The sequence below is a fragment of the Ochotona curzoniae genome, unplaced genomic scaffold (genome assembly GCF_017591425.1).
Source record: "Ochotona curzoniae isolate NIBS_2020 unplaced genomic scaffold, NIBS_Ocur_1.0 contig_3520, whole genome shotgun sequence".
Lineage (NCBI taxonomy): Eukaryota > Metazoa > Chordata > Mammalia > Lagomorpha > Ochotonidae > Ochotona > Ochotona curzoniae.
In genome coordinates this window covers 33,088,352-33,104,990 of record NW_024465894.1, presented here as the reverse complement: position 1 = coordinate 33,104,990, position 16,639 = coordinate 33,088,352, and the positions used below count along the sequence as shown (strand labels likewise).

At 57.3% G+C, this 16,639-nt stretch overlaps 1 protein-coding gene across 2 annotated transcripts in view; it reads right to left on the bottom strand.

Annotated features, from left to right (window-relative positions):
* Window positions 1–563: 563 nt before the first annotated feature.
* ABHD12 (abhydrolase domain containing 12, lysophospholipase) overlaps window positions 564–16,639 on the bottom strand; it is a 77,078-nt gene continuing 61,002 nt past the window's right edge. Inside the window, exons 3-13 of one of the 2 annotated variants that reach the window (XM_040981029.1) lie at window positions 16,039–16,144; window positions 13,506–13,625; window positions 9,149–9,179; window positions 8,131–8,176; window positions 6,527–6,656; window positions 5,721–5,758; window positions 4,614–4,693; window positions 3,795–3,877; window positions 2,627–2,705; window positions 1,878–2,005; window positions 564–1,185 (exon numbers count right to left, since the gene is read on the bottom strand). In XM_040981029.1, coding sequence (XP_040836963.1) covers window positions 1,146–1,185; window positions 1,878–2,005; window positions 2,627–2,705; window positions 3,795–3,877; window positions 4,614–4,693; window positions 5,721–5,758; window positions 6,527–6,656; window positions 8,131–8,176; window positions 9,149–9,179; window positions 13,506–13,625; window positions 16,039–16,144 — 881 coding nt within the window. In that variant the 3' untranslated portion in view covers window positions 564–1,145. Of the gene's footprint in view, window positions 1,186–1,877; window positions 2,006–2,032; window positions 2,500–2,626; window positions 2,706–3,794; window positions 3,878–4,613; window positions 4,694–5,720; window positions 5,759–6,526; window positions 6,657–8,130; window positions 8,177–9,148; window positions 9,180–13,505; window positions 13,626–16,038; window positions 16,145–16,639 lie in introns of those variants that run through there. The other variant, XM_040981030.1, reaches the window with a different exon arrangement.

Here is a 16,639-nt window from a genome sequence, read left to right as displayed (position 1 = left end):
CGTGTGGGTGGCAGGGACCCAGCAGCCGCTGCCTCCAGCATGCACATCAGCAGGAAGCCGAGCTGGGGCCTGGTGGCGTCACTGCTGCCCTAGATGTGCCCCTCAAAGCTTGTCCCACTGCCCCAGCAGAGCTTTGGGGTAGGCAGTTCGTAGCAGTGAGGGTCCTTGTGGGGGTTTGTCTGGCAGCTGGGCACAAGTGCAGTTCTGTGACCCGCAGGCCTCTGGCAGGACCCTAGTTCCACTGAGGAGACGCTGGGCTGATGTCATCTTCCAGCAGCGCCCTGGCAGATGGCACAGTGCGTTAGACTTCAAGCTGGCCAGCGGGGCGGGGTGGGGGCGGAGGGGGTACCCTGCTGGCTGTTGGGCCCTGCCAGTTCATGGCTGCACTGGCACCCAGTGCGAGGTGAAAAAGGCTTGAAAGCTGGGGGGCTGCCTTGCACACAAATGGCAGGACTGGAATCACCAGCCAGGGGCTCCCTGGGGCTGGTCCCACAGGTCCAGGCTGGGGTCCACGCCTGAGGACGAGGAGGGACTCCCAGGGCTGCAAGCATCACTCAAGGACATGCAGACCACCACCACAGTTTTATTCTTGTATAAATGCTCAGTCTAGGGCCAGGTTAGGAGGACAGTGGGAGGAATGAAGAAGTATGGGTCCTGGTCCCTGGCTGTGGGTGAGCAGCGGGCTGTCCAGGGAAGTGGGGACCCCACCCCCAAGGCAGGCAAGCAGGAAGGCAGGACAGGGTGCGCCTCTGGAACCTTCAGTCCACTGCGTGGGTGCCGGAAAAGGCAAGAAGAACCTTCCACATACTGCGCAGGGGTCCCAGGCCACTATCCTGGCCCTGCCGGGGCACCAGGGCAGGCTCGGGCACTGTGGGCTCCGCCAAGGGACACTGCCTGCTGTGTCTCCGAAAGTCTTCCCAGTGAGAGCAGGCTGAGTGGTGGCAGCAGGAGGGGGCCGGGGCTGCATGCCGACCACCCAGAGCCCCTCACGTTCTGTGCTTCCAGCCACCTCCACGAGCCGTGGGCTGGCCTCCAGGCCTCTCTTGTGGTGGGAACAGGCTCCTGAGTGCCGCCAGGCTCCGGGCTGCTGACCGCAGGGCAAGGGGCAGGGCGGAGGTCCTCATGCTTTCTCCGCACAGCCAGCCTCAGTGCTGGCGCTCGGGTTCCCACTTCCCCAGGAACTCCCTGGGCCAGAAGGAGGACACAGGTGAAGCGCACCGTGCAGTGCAGACCCTCAGGGGAGAGATGCGGTCAGGCCCACCACTCCACACCCCACACTCATGGGGCCGAGCACTGGGCCAGCTCTGCCGGTAGATGTTCCTTTTAGATAGAATGGAGGTAGAGCAAACGTGTGCTCTTGCCGCCACATCCCTGTGGCTGGGGCCACGTCCCCCCACACGCTATGGGGAGCTGCACTTTGGCTATCACGTGGCCGGCTGCTCTAGTGCAGCAGCCCCCAGTGCTCCCTTGCGCTGCACAGCGGGTAGCTCATGGTGTCCAAGGCCGGCTGGCCAGTGGGTGGCAGGGCTAGGGTACCCAAGCCCTTGCTGAAATTTCACACTAACACTTGGGTCCTGCCCAAGCCTCTGGCCGGAAGCAGCTGAGCATGGACAGACTTGGGTGGGGTGGGGTGAGGCGGGGCGGGACAAGGCCAGGTTCTCCCGTGTGCAGGGTAGGTGACCCAAGAACCTGGGATGGACAGTGAGGCCAATCCAGCGGCAGTGGCATATACCCACGCGGGTAGAGCCTACACAGCAGATGACCTGCGCCTGTCCGATCATGGAACAGCCTAGAACAGGGAGGAAGTTTCTTCCAAGCCCCTCTGTAGTGGACTGCTCCTGCGCCCCCCGACTCCCCCAGGCAGCTCCAGCGCTCACCTCAGGATGCGCGGGAGCTCGGGGCTCTTGTAGATGTACTTGTGCCGGTAACCAAGGTCTGAGTGGAAGGGAATAAACTGAACTCTGAAGTCGCGGAAGCTTCGGGATGGAGCAGCGATGTTGTAGAGCTGCAGGGGCAGATGGGGGTGACACGCAAGTGCAGCTGAGCTCTTGTCACGCTGCTCCTGCCGCCACGGGCCTGGGCTCTGCAGGCTTGTTCCCAGGAACTGGGCCCCAGCTTTGGTCCCCAGGCTGGTCTCTGCCCTCAGGCTACCTCGAGGAGCGGCACCGGTCAGCTGAGGTCCAGCACGGACAGGAGCGTGTGGCGCACTCAGTGGGCTGAGGCCTCCTGCTCTGGGGCAGCAGGGGTGTGTGGGTTGCAGGGGCACGACCCTGTCCTGCATGCCTTATGCAGCTCAGCTGTGGGCAAGCCCTAGGTGGGACCTGCTGGTGAGCCTGGTACTCCCATCCAACAGGCTCACCTTGCTAAGGACCCAGGCGGGACCTGGTGAGGCCTGGTACCCCTCCAACAGGCTCACCTCACACTGACCACACAGCCAGTCCTGCTTTCCAGAAAACAGCAAAAGCTGGCATGGAGGCCCCACAGACAACATGACATTGTCTGCTCTCAGGCAAAATATCCAGAAGTTCTGAGTTGATTCACATAGCCCTGCCTGCCACCCCCACCTCATGGCTCCCTGCAGACAGTGTCGGCGGTCACCCTCAGCCCTGTCCACCATGATACCCACCTTTCTGCCCAGCTGGAAGGGCACGACTGGGTCATCCTCAGCGTGCAGGATGAGCAGAGGGCAGGAGATGTGCTTCACGCTGCAGAAGGAGGGCACAACTGAGCCAGGTGGCCCCGTGGGCATCTGCGTGCAGACTGCGCCTCGCGCACTGGCTGTGTGACAGCCCAGATTCTGAGCTGTTCTCAGTCCCAGAAAACCACAGGCTAGCCACTTTCAGTATCTGTGCCAGCCAACCTGGGGCCTGCACTGCGAGCACCACACAGACAGAGGAGCCACCAGTGCCACAGGGCTGGCAACCATGGGGTTTCAGGCCATCATGGTGCCAACTCCAGGCTCTGGCTTCCTGCCAGTGCAGACCCCAGGAGGCAACAGTGAAGGGCACAAGAGCCGTGGCCCCAGGTGTCGTGGACATGTGGAGCGTATCAGCAGGGATACGCTGCTTCAGGTTAACTCTGAATCACTGGAGGTTAACTCTGTCACCCTGCTTCAGGTTAACTCTGAATCACTGCAGTGGGCCAAAGGCGTCCCTGCTGCTGAGAACCTGAACTGCCAGGGACAAGGCGCAGAGCCCTCGACACTCTCACCAACAGTTTCCCATTGCTCACACAATCGGACAAGCTGCAGGCCAGGGGGGTGGCTGTCACGGCCACTTCGGGCTCACCCCTAGATGGGTCCATGCATGTCCGTCGGAAGCTTGTGGTCCATGGATGCCCAGTTCCTGGGCAGGTCCCAAGGCAAGTCACGCCTGGCATGTACTCCTGCCTCACAGGGCAGAACTAATGTGCGAGGCCCTCTAACCAGAGGCTTCTGAGGACAGCACCCAGGGTCTGGTACAGAATGTGCCGGCCTGCCCTGCAGCTGACCCTGACAGGGACGTGGGGGTTGATGCCATCCACATGTGACCTGGCTTAGCTGGAAGGGTCGAGACCAAGGTTGGCCTCCAGAGGCACAGTACTCACTTTGTGTTTTATTCTTTTAAAGACTGATGTGACTGACAAAACCATAGCGTTTTAACGTGTTGCTAATTCTCCTCAGATTCCTTCCTTCTTGCTGCTGCTGTCTGCCATGGACATGCACAGGCGCCCAGGACTCCACCATGCAGCCATGTGAGGGCTGGCCTGGGGGCTCGCGGCATCCCAAGCTGCCAGTGCTCACACCAAGTACTCACTTTTCATCATTTGCAAACTTAATCCCGCTGCTTGTAATGGGATCCAGGAAGAACCAGTCAAAGGCAGGGAAGTAGCGATAGATCTGAGGGGGAGATGAAGGCCAGATTAGGGTCAGGGTTAGGGTCAGGATCAGGGTCAGCTCAGGAATCAGGTAGAACCACAGGTGGGTCTACAGCTAAGGATTCATGTATGTCTCCAACAGCACAGCCATGCTGAGGCACCTGCTACCCTGCTTTGCTGGGCCTGGGAGGCCCTCCAAACTCATCTGGGGGGGCTGCCCCCAGGCATTGCTCCCGCATCTCCCAAGCACAGCCAGAGTCCAGCTCAAAAGCCCAACCCTCCCCCACTTGCTGAACCATGCCCAGAGGTGTGTGGGTGAGGTTGGAGCAGCCAGTTCTCCCTTACAATTGTAGAGAAAAGCAAAACTGAGAAAATGAGACACAAATAAAGGCTTCTCAAAGGCATCACAAAGCAACAAGAGATCAGGACAGACGGATGGACGGAGAGATGGGCGAACAGAGGGCCCCACGCCACACGGGTAAGGCCGCCCGTGAGCCCAGCCCCTCGCAGACAGCCTACCCTGTCACCCAGCCACTGAGTGGCGCCTTTTCCAGGCAGCCCTAGCCCTGTGAGGCAGGCTGGGCCTGAACTATGAGTTTTGTTTTTAATAAAAATTCAGGTAGTTACTATTTGCATTTTGCAACTGCTTCCTGAGAGCCAGTTCACATTACTTAGAAACATTATTAATGAAAAAACAGTGTTCATGGATCACACATACACAGAAAGACAAAGTCACTTTGCAGGAAGCCTGTACTCACCACTGAAAACGGGTGGCTCTTTGCTTCTTCACGGATATTGGTGAATGGAGACTCCAAGATAAGGGCATCTGGAGGCGTTTCTGGAGAGACAGAGGAAGGCACAGAGCTGAGATGCAGGAGCCGAGGCCTCCCAGCCTTTGAGACACTGGGGCACACGGAGCTGTGTGGCAAGGCTGGCAGACGTCCCTCCAGCTGGCTCCATACCACCTCAGGGACACTCAGTTACCCCAAGCATGGCTGATGCACTGCTGTTTGCCCTTGTGAGATGTTCTCTGTAACCGATGTGAGCTTAGGAACGGATGTCATTAATAACGTGATGGTGAGTGGCCGTCTAACGACTCATGCTGTCTCGGCCGCTCCCATGACCCTCTGGATGGAGGAACTCAAGGATGTTGGGACTAACATTGCAAAACATGCTTTCAAACTAATTAAGGGTTGTTAAGCCCGTGGCTGTAGTGGGAATTTACGTTTAATGTTTTTTGTTTCTGATCTTGATGTTTTTCCCTCTGATATATTTTCTGCTTTAACTGACAAGTTGTAGAATGAGATGCAGTAGGAGTGTATCAGTGATTAATGTGCGCTGCCAGCTGAGGAGTTCCGCAGGGTCAGCCTGGATGATGCCCTGCTTTAAGGTGGAACAATCTGCAGACTTCTCTTTGGAAACACCCACTTGCCATGACGTAAAAGTCTGTGCGAAAGCTTGTGAGTTCTTCTGTATAAATAAAGCAGACAGCCTTCTTGCACTGGCCAATATGACCATAGAATTATAGTGGGCCACCTTTTCTCTTTATCTCTTTTAAAAACACCGACTCCACACATCTTTCATGAGCTCTGAACTCAGCTGGAGCTGGTCTCCAGCAGTCAGCTGGTCGAGAAGCCAGCAGCCCAGGGCAAGTGCAGGGTGTGTGGGAGCAGCCCAGGAACGCACGCCTGCAGGCCTCTGCCCACCAGCAGCCAGGGGAAGGGGGCAGCTTCCCCGGGTGCTATGAGAACCCCATGGGGAGGGTCCCCATGCCACAGCCTACAGGAGACTGCAATGATAGCAGGAGGCAGAGGTGGGAGGACGGGTGAACACGAACGGGTACAAGGTTCTGATCGGCCCCTCACCTCGCTCACACAGGCGCCGCACCAGATTTGTTGCCACTCTGGAAAGAAAGAAAACATACAGTTCGGATGAATTAGGTTTAAAACCAAAAAAAGGAGTGGGGGGCGGGGAGGGAAGAGGGAGCGGGAGTTGAGGAGAGCACGCCTGTTCAGCAGTGTGCTCAGAAACGCCGTGGGATCCGAGAGGCACCAGTCCCCGGGCTGGGCCATCCCAGAGGCACCGTGCCCCCTGCACATGGCATCCCTCAGGATGGTGCCCAGGGAGCAGCAGTGTTTACCTAGGGCCTCTGTGCCAGAGGAAAAGGTGTCGGGCAGAGGGCGGCTGCGAATGGGTGAGGGGTGTACAGCCTCAAGAGACCCTATCAACTCAGCCTGCCCGTGCATGGGCACTCAGGGATTGCCCGCTGATCCTCAGCCACACCCCCAGGGGACTGAGCCTGGGTTAGATGGCCAAGGTGGCTGCACACGTGGACTCCAGGGGGGCTACACGCTCAAGCACACACACACACACACACACACACACACACACACACACACACACACACACACACACATGCACACACAGAGACAGCAAGGTCCGCATAACGTGGGGCGCACAGCCATTGCAGTGCTCCCCACTGTGGCCTGAGGACTCTTTGCCGGGGTGTGGGGCCATCTGCCTCTGTCTGTGGCGCATATTCATCTTGAGTCACCTCTGGGGTCTCTGTACACCCCTTCCAAGGGAGCAGGCTGTGGCTCCAAGCGTTGCAGGTGTATGCAGAGCACCTGGTGGGCACAGGGTCGCCTTCTGCCCTGCTGCCGACCCTTACCCAGTGCCCAAGGAATGGCCCCAGATGTACACAGGGTTGTCCCCACTCCTGGCTTTGATCCAGTCAAACACGTGCAGTGCATCGTAAGTCATGCCTCGCTCAGACGGCGTCCCGACCGAGTCACCCCAGCCTGGGAGAGACAGGAGGGAGAGAAGGTCAGATGCAAGTGTGTGTGTGAGAGAGAGAGAGAGAAAAGGACAGCTGAGAGGACTGCCCCAAGCATGTGTGCCCATCATGTCCCTGGCAAGGAGAGTGGCCAGCCGTGCCCTCCTCTGGGCGCTCTCTGTGGGTGGGCTGTAACTGCCCAGTGAGAAACAGCAGGGCTGGGGCAGCACAGTCCGTCACGGAACGCTGACGCCTGCCTGCCTGTCAGAGCTTGCCCACCACCAGCACCCTGGCTCCTGCCTGCCTGCGTGGGCCAGGACTAGGGCATCCAGCTCAACACAGACAGCCTGGCAGGATGGCCAAGATGTACAAACTGGGCTGGTGGGGCCAAGGCTGCAGCCCCTCCCCCACCCCCCCCTCCCCAGGATCAGCAAGAGCAGTGGGGTTGTGGGACACTCTGGGGAAGCAGGAAGGAGGCATGAGGCTCCAAGGGGCTCTGATTCTCTCCAGCAGGCCCTCCAGGCACTCCCAGTCAAGGTCGAGTGCAACTGCCTTTCTGGCGGCTCAGCAGCCACGAGTGAGTCATCGGGAATTGACCCCAAAGCCGCACAAATCCCACAAGCTGGTTATGCTGCATAAGCAAAGCCCACAGGGGGTGCAGGAAGGCCAGAACAGGCAGGGAGGAAGGGAAGGAGGCAGCAACACGCAGGAACAGAGCCAGGAAAGGTGCGGATGGAGCACACGTGTGCGGACAAACATGGGCACAGGAGCTGGCAAGGGGGCCCCACACCCGCCTGCAGACAGACTCCAGGGGAGCTCAGCACACTTGATGCTCCCAGAGCCTCCTGTGGAAACACCTGCCACCTCCACTTCAGCTCAGGTGGCAACAGATTTTGGCTTTCTGACCAAGAGAACACACTAAGGTCGTCTGCAGAGGCTAGGTCTGTGGCCAGGGGACATAGCAGTGAGAGGACACCAGGACAGCCCTGCATGGCACCGCCACCTGCCCTCATCTCTGTCCTCACATCCAGGGGAGCGCACAGCAGTGTCCTCCTGCACAAGGTCAGGGTGGACGGCCAAGCAGCCTTCATGCCTCTGGCCTGAGTGAAGGCTACAGCAAGTAACAGCCTTTTCAACGGACGCTCACTGTTCGCACCGCGGCTGAATGCTGCCAGTGCACGTCACACTCTGCTTTCTCCATCTGTTCAGCGGCTGGCCTGCTTCATTCCAGAAAGAAAGAAGGCAGGCTGGGGGACAGACTGGAGAGGGACTTGAGGTTCCAGTGGCACCCTTGCCGGAGTGGCTCCCAGGTACCCACAGCTGGGGCTCTGTCAGGAAGTCCTGCACCCAGGACCCACTCAGAGGAGACGCACTGCCCTGCCCCTCCCCTGGGCACAGGAGGTTGGCCTGGCGAGAAGGAAGCTGCGGGGTGTGCTCTGAGCCGGTCAGAGGTGCGGGCAGGGGTGGATGTGTGCTCACACACTTGGGGGAGATCTCACCTCGGTAGTCAAAGGTGACCACATGATACCCCAGGGAACTCAGGACCTGCAACATCAAGGAGAAACAGCTTTGGTGGCGAGTCCAAGCAGCTAAGTTGCAAGGGGTCTTGCCTGGGCCCACTCAGCCCAGCACTGCACAGCAAGAGCCTGCCTCCCGGCACAGGCTGCCCCCTGGGCTGGCTGGAGGCTGAGGGCTTGGGGACAGGCTCCTGCGGTCCCCAGGCAGCAGCTCTGCTCAGGTCTCTTCTGTGGTGGGTGGCTCCCAAGTGCTACCAGCAGGCTTTGCCCACTCTGCATGAAGGTGGGCCCCAAGCAGGAAGAGCACCCCTCTGGGGACACGTCTTGCAACCCAACATTTTTCATATTTTTAATGATTTGTTGAAATTTTTCAGTTACTAAAAATAAAATGAAAATCTGAGGGCCACAACCACGGTATAGTGGCCTAAGCCTTGGCCCGCAGTGCCAGCATCCCATACAAGCACTGGTTTGTGTCCCAGCTGCTTCACTCCCAGTCCAGCTCTCAGTGTATGACCTGGAAAAGCAGCAGAGGACATTCCTGCACTCATGCGGGAGACCTGGAGGAAGCCGCTGGCTTCACAGTCTAGCCGTTGCCTCCTTCTGGGGAAGTGACCCAGTAGATGGAACATATCCTTTTCTTTTGAATAAAAGAATAAATAAATCTTTAAAATAAATTCCTCCAGCAGTCCCAGAGCCAGCTGAAACCACCCACCCACTCACACCCACACAGTGCACCCACTGCAGCCCCTTGGAGGGACAGCAGCAGGTGGGCGAGTGGGGGTCCTGGGACACCACTCTGAGGGTTCATCGGGACCTCAAACCCCCAAGCCGTGTGTAGGCCTGCACATGCCGCTGGCGTGTGTACCCCTCTCCCCGAGGGGCCAGGCAATTCTGAACATCTGTGTAATCCACACACACAGGCTGAAGAGGCCAACAGCAGTTTGTTCTCAGGAGCCGGAGTGACCGGCTGTGGTGGCCACTCCTCGCGTGCAGAACTCACCTTGTACAGCTCTACCCGGTGGTCGCCGCCCCTGGAAGACAGGAAAGAAACAGGAAGTGGACGAGGAGCCTCCTGAATCCCCAAACCTCACCCTGGGAGGGATTGGCTGGCCTCACCCTGCATGTGGCATGTGACATGTGGCATGTGGCAGTCCTTCCCATCCAAGGGAAAGATCTATAGCGACGAATTCAAACACCACCAAAGCTGAACGGGCACGCCCCTGCCATTGAACCTCTCCCCAGCTCCCCAGCATCCAGCGACAACTGCGCAGCTGGAAGCTGTGCCCACACGTGGACCTGCGCAGGCCCTGCACCTGACCTCCTGCACATGAGCTGACGGGCAGGTCTCTGTTCCCGCCCTTATCGAGGACCGCCTTGGCTCTCCCCACTGCTGCTAACCAGCCAGGGCTGGCCTCCCTCCACACGGCGCTCCTGTCCTGGACACAGATGCCAACACTGCCAAGGCAACAGAGAGTGGGAACGCAGGCGTCTCCCAGCCTCTCACAGGCACACCGAGGGCTGACTGCACGCTCAAGCCTGCCCCATCATTCACACCTCTGTCCATTTCCTCTGTCCTGTTTTCTGCCCATCAGCCTGCTGCCACTGCTGATAAACCTCAGAAGACAGGCTGATGGGCCCACCTGCTCCACAGCTCTTGGGGGGGGGGGGTTTCCATCCTCCACAAGGAGATGAGGATGAGATGAAATGGGAAACCCCTCCCCCACAGAGAACAAGACATGAAACAAGAGCTTCCAGGCAGGGGGAACAGATGAGGGGTTGAGAGCCGAAGATCTGATCCCAGGGAGACTCGGAAGCTGCGATGCTGGAAGGGCTTCACACACACTCAGTGGGGTCAGGGAGGCCAGAGAGAGTGGTGGGCAAAGCCAGGTCCAAGAGAGACAGGGGGCCGGCACTGACACAGCAGGTTCAGCTGCTCTCTGCAATGTCAGCATCCCATGTACCGGCTCAAGTATTCACGTATTCACCGTTCCACTTTTTCTTCTTCATTTTTTTTTAGATTTATTTATTTTTATCGGAAAGGCAGATGTACAGAGAGGAGGAGAGCCAGAAAGGAAGATTCTCCATCCGATGATTCACTCCCCAAGTGGCCACAAGGGCTGGAGCTGAACCGATCTGAAGCCAGGAGCCAGGAACTTCTTTCCGGGTCTCCCATGGAGGTGCAGGGTCCCAATGCTTTGGGCCGTCCTCAACTGCTTTCCCAGGCCGCAATTAGGGAGGTGGATGGGAAGTGTAGCTGCCGGGATTAGAACCTTAACGTCTGAAATGTCAGCTTTCATTTGATTCATTTCCTGTGTGACAAATTCTTTAAATTCTTGGAGCTCTTGGGCCCGGCGCGGTGGCGCAAGTGGTTAAAGGTCCTCGCCTTGCACGCCCCGGATCCCATATGGGCGCCGGTTCTAATCCCAGCAGCCCCGCTTCCCTTCCAGCTCCCTGCCTGTGGCCTGGGAAAGCAGTCGAGGACGGCCCAAGGCTTTGGGAACCTGCACCCGCGTGGGAGACCCGGAAGAGGCTCCTGGCTTCGGATCGGCATAGTATCGGCCCGTTGCGCTCACTTGGGGAGTGAAATCATTGGACGGAAGATCTTCCTCTCTGTCTCTCCTCTCTGTATATCTGCCTTTCCAATAAAAAAATAATAAAAATAAATCTTTAAAAAAAAATTCTTGGAGCTCTTGTAGTATGTGCTTCTCATTGTTGGTCAGAAGCTTTTTAGTTAGTTTTCTGAATTCTGTGTCCCCCATCTTTTCGATGTCTTCCTCAGTTAACTCTGAGGGGGTTAGAGGCTTTTGGTCCTTTACCAGGGAGTCTTCGGTAACATTCATTGTGCCTCTGTCTCTTCTTTTAACTTCTGACATTGCAATCCTGTTTTCCGGATTCTTCTCTGTCATGCAGATTTCTAAGATGTATTACGGTTGTACACATCAATTTTTACGTTCAATCAGTGTCCTGGGTTAGGAAGACGCCAACTGTCCCAGATAACTGGTTTATTGGCGGCACTGATCTTGTCTAGACACACAAGATGGCGCCCGGTGGAGCACTGCCTGAGAGCCGGGGCTGTTGGCCTTCAGATCCAGGGATCACACAGATCCTGCAGGATTCGAAGCTGGCGCTGTCCTCCCCATGGGATCAGCCCAGTATGACTAGCCGGAAACAAACGTGCCCACTCCGGCATTTGATCCCTGTGCTGTTTGCTACAATCCGATGCCAGTCGGCCCTGAGGAGTCTGCAGCTCCCTTTTTATTTGTTGCTGGGCCAAAGTATTCAGCAGGATTGGCCAGTATCAGCCTGTCTTCATCTCCCGAGCTCCCCGTGAGAACCCAAGCTCCCACTTGGCTGCCCCAAGGGCTGATCTGTGGCCACCACTGGATCCCCACCTGGCTGCCCCAAGGGCTGATCTGTGGCCACCACTGGATCCCTGGCTGTTGCTGGAGTCCGGATCACAGCTCACCAGTGGCTGGTGGGCTTTCTGTTCCCTGTAACACCGCTCTGCCGTCGTCGCCTCTTCCCTGTGTCCTATCTTTTTCTGTAATCTAATCTCTGTTCTTTACCCTGTCTAATGATTCTCAGGACCCAGGAAAGGAACTGAATGGAGATGACACAAGAACTTGGGCTGCTGCAACCACATGGGAGACCTGGAAGAAGCTCCTGGCTTCAGCCTGTCCCAGCCACACTCATTGTGGCCATTTGAGCGAAATGCTGACACAAGATCTCTCAGTCTCCCTTTCTCTTTCCATACCTCTGTCTTTCAAATAAATTAATGACTCTTTAAAAAGAGGAAAACAAAAACAAAAACCAAGAACACAAGAGGACCGCAAACCTCTGAGAATTGCTGAATGCACAAACCTGAACTGGAAGGTGGCCTTTGTTTATCGCCATGTGACTGAAATTGCAAGAGAGAACTTAGGTTAACCATGGCTTTTTTATTTATAGGAAGGAGCTGCTTGCAGTCACGCGTTCTACAAGAAGCAGAAGAGAAACCATCGTATTCTGTCCCAGATGGTGAAGGTCAACTGTTCACGTGTGACTCTGCTGAGGTCCTCGCTTCTGGCACACAGGGCCTCTTGCTGGGCCCCCAAGGGACCCCCTGCACCACACAGAGGGTGACTCTGCCGAGGTCCTCGCTTCTGGCACCCAGGACCTCTTCCTGGGCCCCCCAAGGGACCCCCTGTACCATACAGCTGTGACCCAGTGCTGTGGTCCTCGCTCCTGGCACACAGAGCCTCCTCCTGGGCCCCCAATTCCCCCTACAAAGCTCGGCCACACAGACACCCACCTCCTTACAGGACCAGGCACTGTTCTCCTGGCTGACCCTATGTGCAAAGCATCTGTCCCGCAGTCCAGTGCCGGACGTGTCTTTCTGCTCGGGCCTGCCCCTGCACAGAAGAGCGACCTGGTGCTTTTCAAAGACAGCTCTGCTCGGAGAGCACACAACCCACGCACCCGCCTCCCCCCATGGACCCCAGACTCCTGGAGAGCAGCCCTTGCAAACACTACACGGTGTGGAAGAACCCTGAAGGGCCTTGAGGCAGGGACGCTGCAGCTCATGGCTGTCTGAGGGATGGAGTGTTGAGCCCAGCTACCCAGGAATGGCTTTGGGATAAAGGCAGGCAGGAGTCCATGCTTCACCCACAGTCAGCAGTGTGCAGCCAGAAGCAGACAGCACACACGGAGGGGCAGCGGAGGGCACTCAGTCGGAGCACCTCCTGGCCCCTCAGGGCCTCCGGCCAGCCACCACCTCCTATTCTTCCCCATTCTGAGAACGCACTTGGTTTTCACAAAGGAGTCCTCCTCTCCTAGAGCTGTCCAGCCTGCACCCTGGACACACTGAGGCTGACACCGACCGGCCTGTGGCTCCTCAGACCTGGCTGCCAATGTTGCAGACAGCCAGGGGCCAGTGAACTGGTGACATTCCCCCAAGGGCACGCTGGCTACAGCCCAGTGTCACCACGAGCCCTCCACTTTGTGACACATATTTCCACTCCCTGATACCTTGTTCCAAATCCACATCTGGCAGACTCTGCAACCTCCAACATTAGAGTGTGAAGAAGGGAGCAGCCCCCGCTGGTCCATCACCACCGGATGCAGCCTCCTCCAACCCGGGGCCAAGTGAGCTCCAGACAGGGGTCCCTGGGTGCAGCTCCCACCTCACGTAATGCTGGTCCCCAGGGAAGCAGAGCCAGGACTGCCTTGCAGAAGAGACCTGCCAGCCCCTGGTGTGCAGTCCTGACTGGCCAGGAGCCTGTGGGCCCACAGGAATGCTACCTCTCCCGTCCAGCATGTGCCCACTGCCAAGAGAGGAGCTGCTCTGCGGGGGCCGTGAACAGACTCCTGAGCCTCACCTGGTCCCTGCGTTCCCATGCAGGTACAGAATGATGGGCTGGCTGGAAGCCAAGGCGTCCTCATACCACATCTGGTCCTTGCCTTGGGCATTCTTCCACCAGATGGCAGGGATGGTGTGCCTGGAAGGAGAGGAAGAGGCGAGAGTAGTCACAGGATGGAAATGGCACGAGGAAGATGGACAGGGGGCAGGACAAACTGCACCACCCTGTCCCCTCCCGCCCACACAAGGCTAGAATCAGCCGCTGAGGAGGGAGGCACAGCCACCGTAGACCCTGGAAGCTCAGAGAAGTGAGCCAGCTGGAGCAGCAGGGACCTCCGCACTGCAGCATGGGAAGCCATTTGACAGCAGCAGGCCTCAGCCTTCCCCTGCTCCTGGGGCGTCTGCTCTAACCCACAGCTGGCTTCAAACAGCACCAGCTACAGCTACATGTGCCATCCTGGGAGCCAGGAGCCTGCCTGCCTCGCTGGCCCTCATTCCCTGAGCCGGCCTACACTCTATCCTGGCACTGGGTGTGCTCCCCTGCCCTGGAAGGTGTGCTCCTTTGCCCGGTAAGGTGTGCTCCCCTGCATGATAAGGTGTGCTCCCCTGCCCTGGAAGGTGTGCTCCCCAGCAGCCCAGCCTGTCCCACATGTGGCCAGACTCTTGGGCGCTGCCAGCCCAGCTGCCTGAATCCCTCTTCACTGAGCAGCCACGTTAATCTTAAGTCACACTCTCTGGTGACTAATGGCTCATGTAGCTTAGTTAGCACTTCCGGCCCGTGCCACTGCCCCAAACGCCCCTCTCTGCAATGCAACTGACAGAGCCGCATGCACACAGGCAGCCAGCTCCCATCAGACGCCTCTGAGCGCGTGTGGGACAGAACACCCCCCAGCTGGTCAGGGCTGGAGAGAACAGAAAGCAGCAAGAGCCTAACCTCCACATCAGCTGCCAAGAAAAAGCAAACCAAAAACCCTCCCTTCACCACGGACAACTACTGGAAATGTCTGAGGTCCCTCATCCCTGGGCAGGGTAGGGCAAGGAAACCTGCTGCTCACTGTTTACTAAAGACAATGGAGAGCCCGGCGCAATAGCATAGTGGTTAAGGTCCTTGCCTTGCATGTGCCAGGATCCCATATAGGTGCCAGTTCTAATCCCGGCAGCTCCACTTCCCATCCAGCTCCCTGCTTGTGACCTGGGAAAGCAGTCAATGATGGCCCAAAGCCTTGGGACCCTACACCCACATGGGAGACCTGTAAGAGCTCCTGGCTCCTGGCTTCAGATCGGCTCAGCTCCGGCCGTTGCGGTCACTTGGGAGGTGAACCAAGTGACAGAAGATCTTCCTCTCTGACTCTCCTCCTCTGTGTATCTGCCTTTCCAATAAAAACAAATAAATCTTAAAAAGTAAAAATAAGTAAAGACAGTGGAAGAGGCTGACAATTCAAGTGAGCCAGGCAAAGAGCTGGTGCTTCAGGACTGCTGCTGAAGGAACAAAACGCCACAGTGAGGTTGGCCGATCTCAACGCAGCTGCCCAGAAACGCCCCTTATCTACAGAAAAAAATGAACACATTCCAAGATGGAGCCGTTGCATGGCTTAAGCCCAGTTTAGTTTTAGCACCAAAGAGCAGGCATGTGGCACAAGGTCAGGGCACCACTTGGATGCCCACATTCCACCTAAGTCTTAGGACTCAGGCTTCCTGCCAGTCACACCGAGTAGGCAGCAGGTGATGACGGCTCAAGCAGCTGGCTTCTGCCACCCCCAGGTGAGATCTGGCCCTAGTTCCAGGCCCCTGGCATCAGCCCTGTATAACCCCAGAAGCTGCAGGCGTTTGGGGAGCAAGCACCAGGGGACTGCTCATCAGCTGTCTCTATCTTTGCCTCTTACATAAAAAAAGAAACACCAAAGGAAAATATAGGACTCAATACAGTCGCCTAGGGGCTAAAGTCCTCGCCTTAAATGCACTGGGATCCCATATGGACGCAGGTTCTAATCCCCGACAGCCCCACTTCCACCCAGCTCCCTGCTTGTGGCCTGGGAAAGCAGCTGAGGACAGCCCAAGGCCTTGGGACCCTGCACCTGTGTGGGAGACCCTGAAAGAGGCTCCTGGCTCCTGGCTTCAGATTGGCTCAGCTCTGGGTATTGCAGCCATTTGGGGAGTGAATCAATGGATGGAAAATCATTATCTCTCTTTCTGTAAATCTGACTTTGCAATACAAATTTAATAAATTAATTAACTAAAAGAAAAAAACACACCCTAACTAACTCAGGGTTTCCACTGTCTCTAGCTCGTGCTTTCTGTCTTTGCTGGAAGTGAGCCCACTCACACAGCCTGTGCTGCAGAAGCCTCAGGACTGCCTGGTGCTGCTGAGCTGGGGCCATGCACTCAAGCGCAGCTGAGGCCCGCCTGTGGAGGCGGAACAGGGAAGGGGAACCAAGCAGGCCCCTCTCACCTCCCAGAGAGGCCCACCCAGCTGGTCCACGGGCCCCCTCTCACCTCCCAGAGAGGCCCACCCAGCTGGCCACGCAAACGGCAGCCAGGCTGCCAACACTCACCACACTCCAATAGTCACGTCTTCCTCTGGCTGGAGGTAGTAATTACAGGTGTGATTCAAACCTTGGTCCTGTGGCTTTTTCAAGTCAATAAAATAGGGAACCCTCACTGTTGGGGACAAAGAGACAGAAATCAGGATTCGTAGGCACACATGCATTCCCAGCCATGAACACACATGTGCACACTTTCATCAAGGTCCACACCCAAGGCCCCCAGCTGCAGTGCACTGGGACACAATCCAGGTCCACAAGTATTGCAATGGGGGACAGGTCTACATGGAGACTGGAACTAAGGTTGCACGTGCTACGAGAAGAGGCAAGGAAGTGAAGGAGGGGTCCTGACAGGCCTGAGAGACGAGCTCCGGGGGCTGAGGGAGGCTGGGGTGCAGAGGCCAGAGGAGGCTGCAAAGGCCAGAGGATGCCAGGTCGAAGGCTGCAGCAACAGGTAGAGAAGACACCATGCAAGATGCTCCCGTGCTGGAGCCACCGCACTTGAGGACCAACCAAACATAGCAGGTGACAGAGTGAAGTGGATCTTGGAGGCATCACTCAATGCTGAGACTACAGCAAGATGGGCAATCCACAGGACCCCTGCCATGGGAGC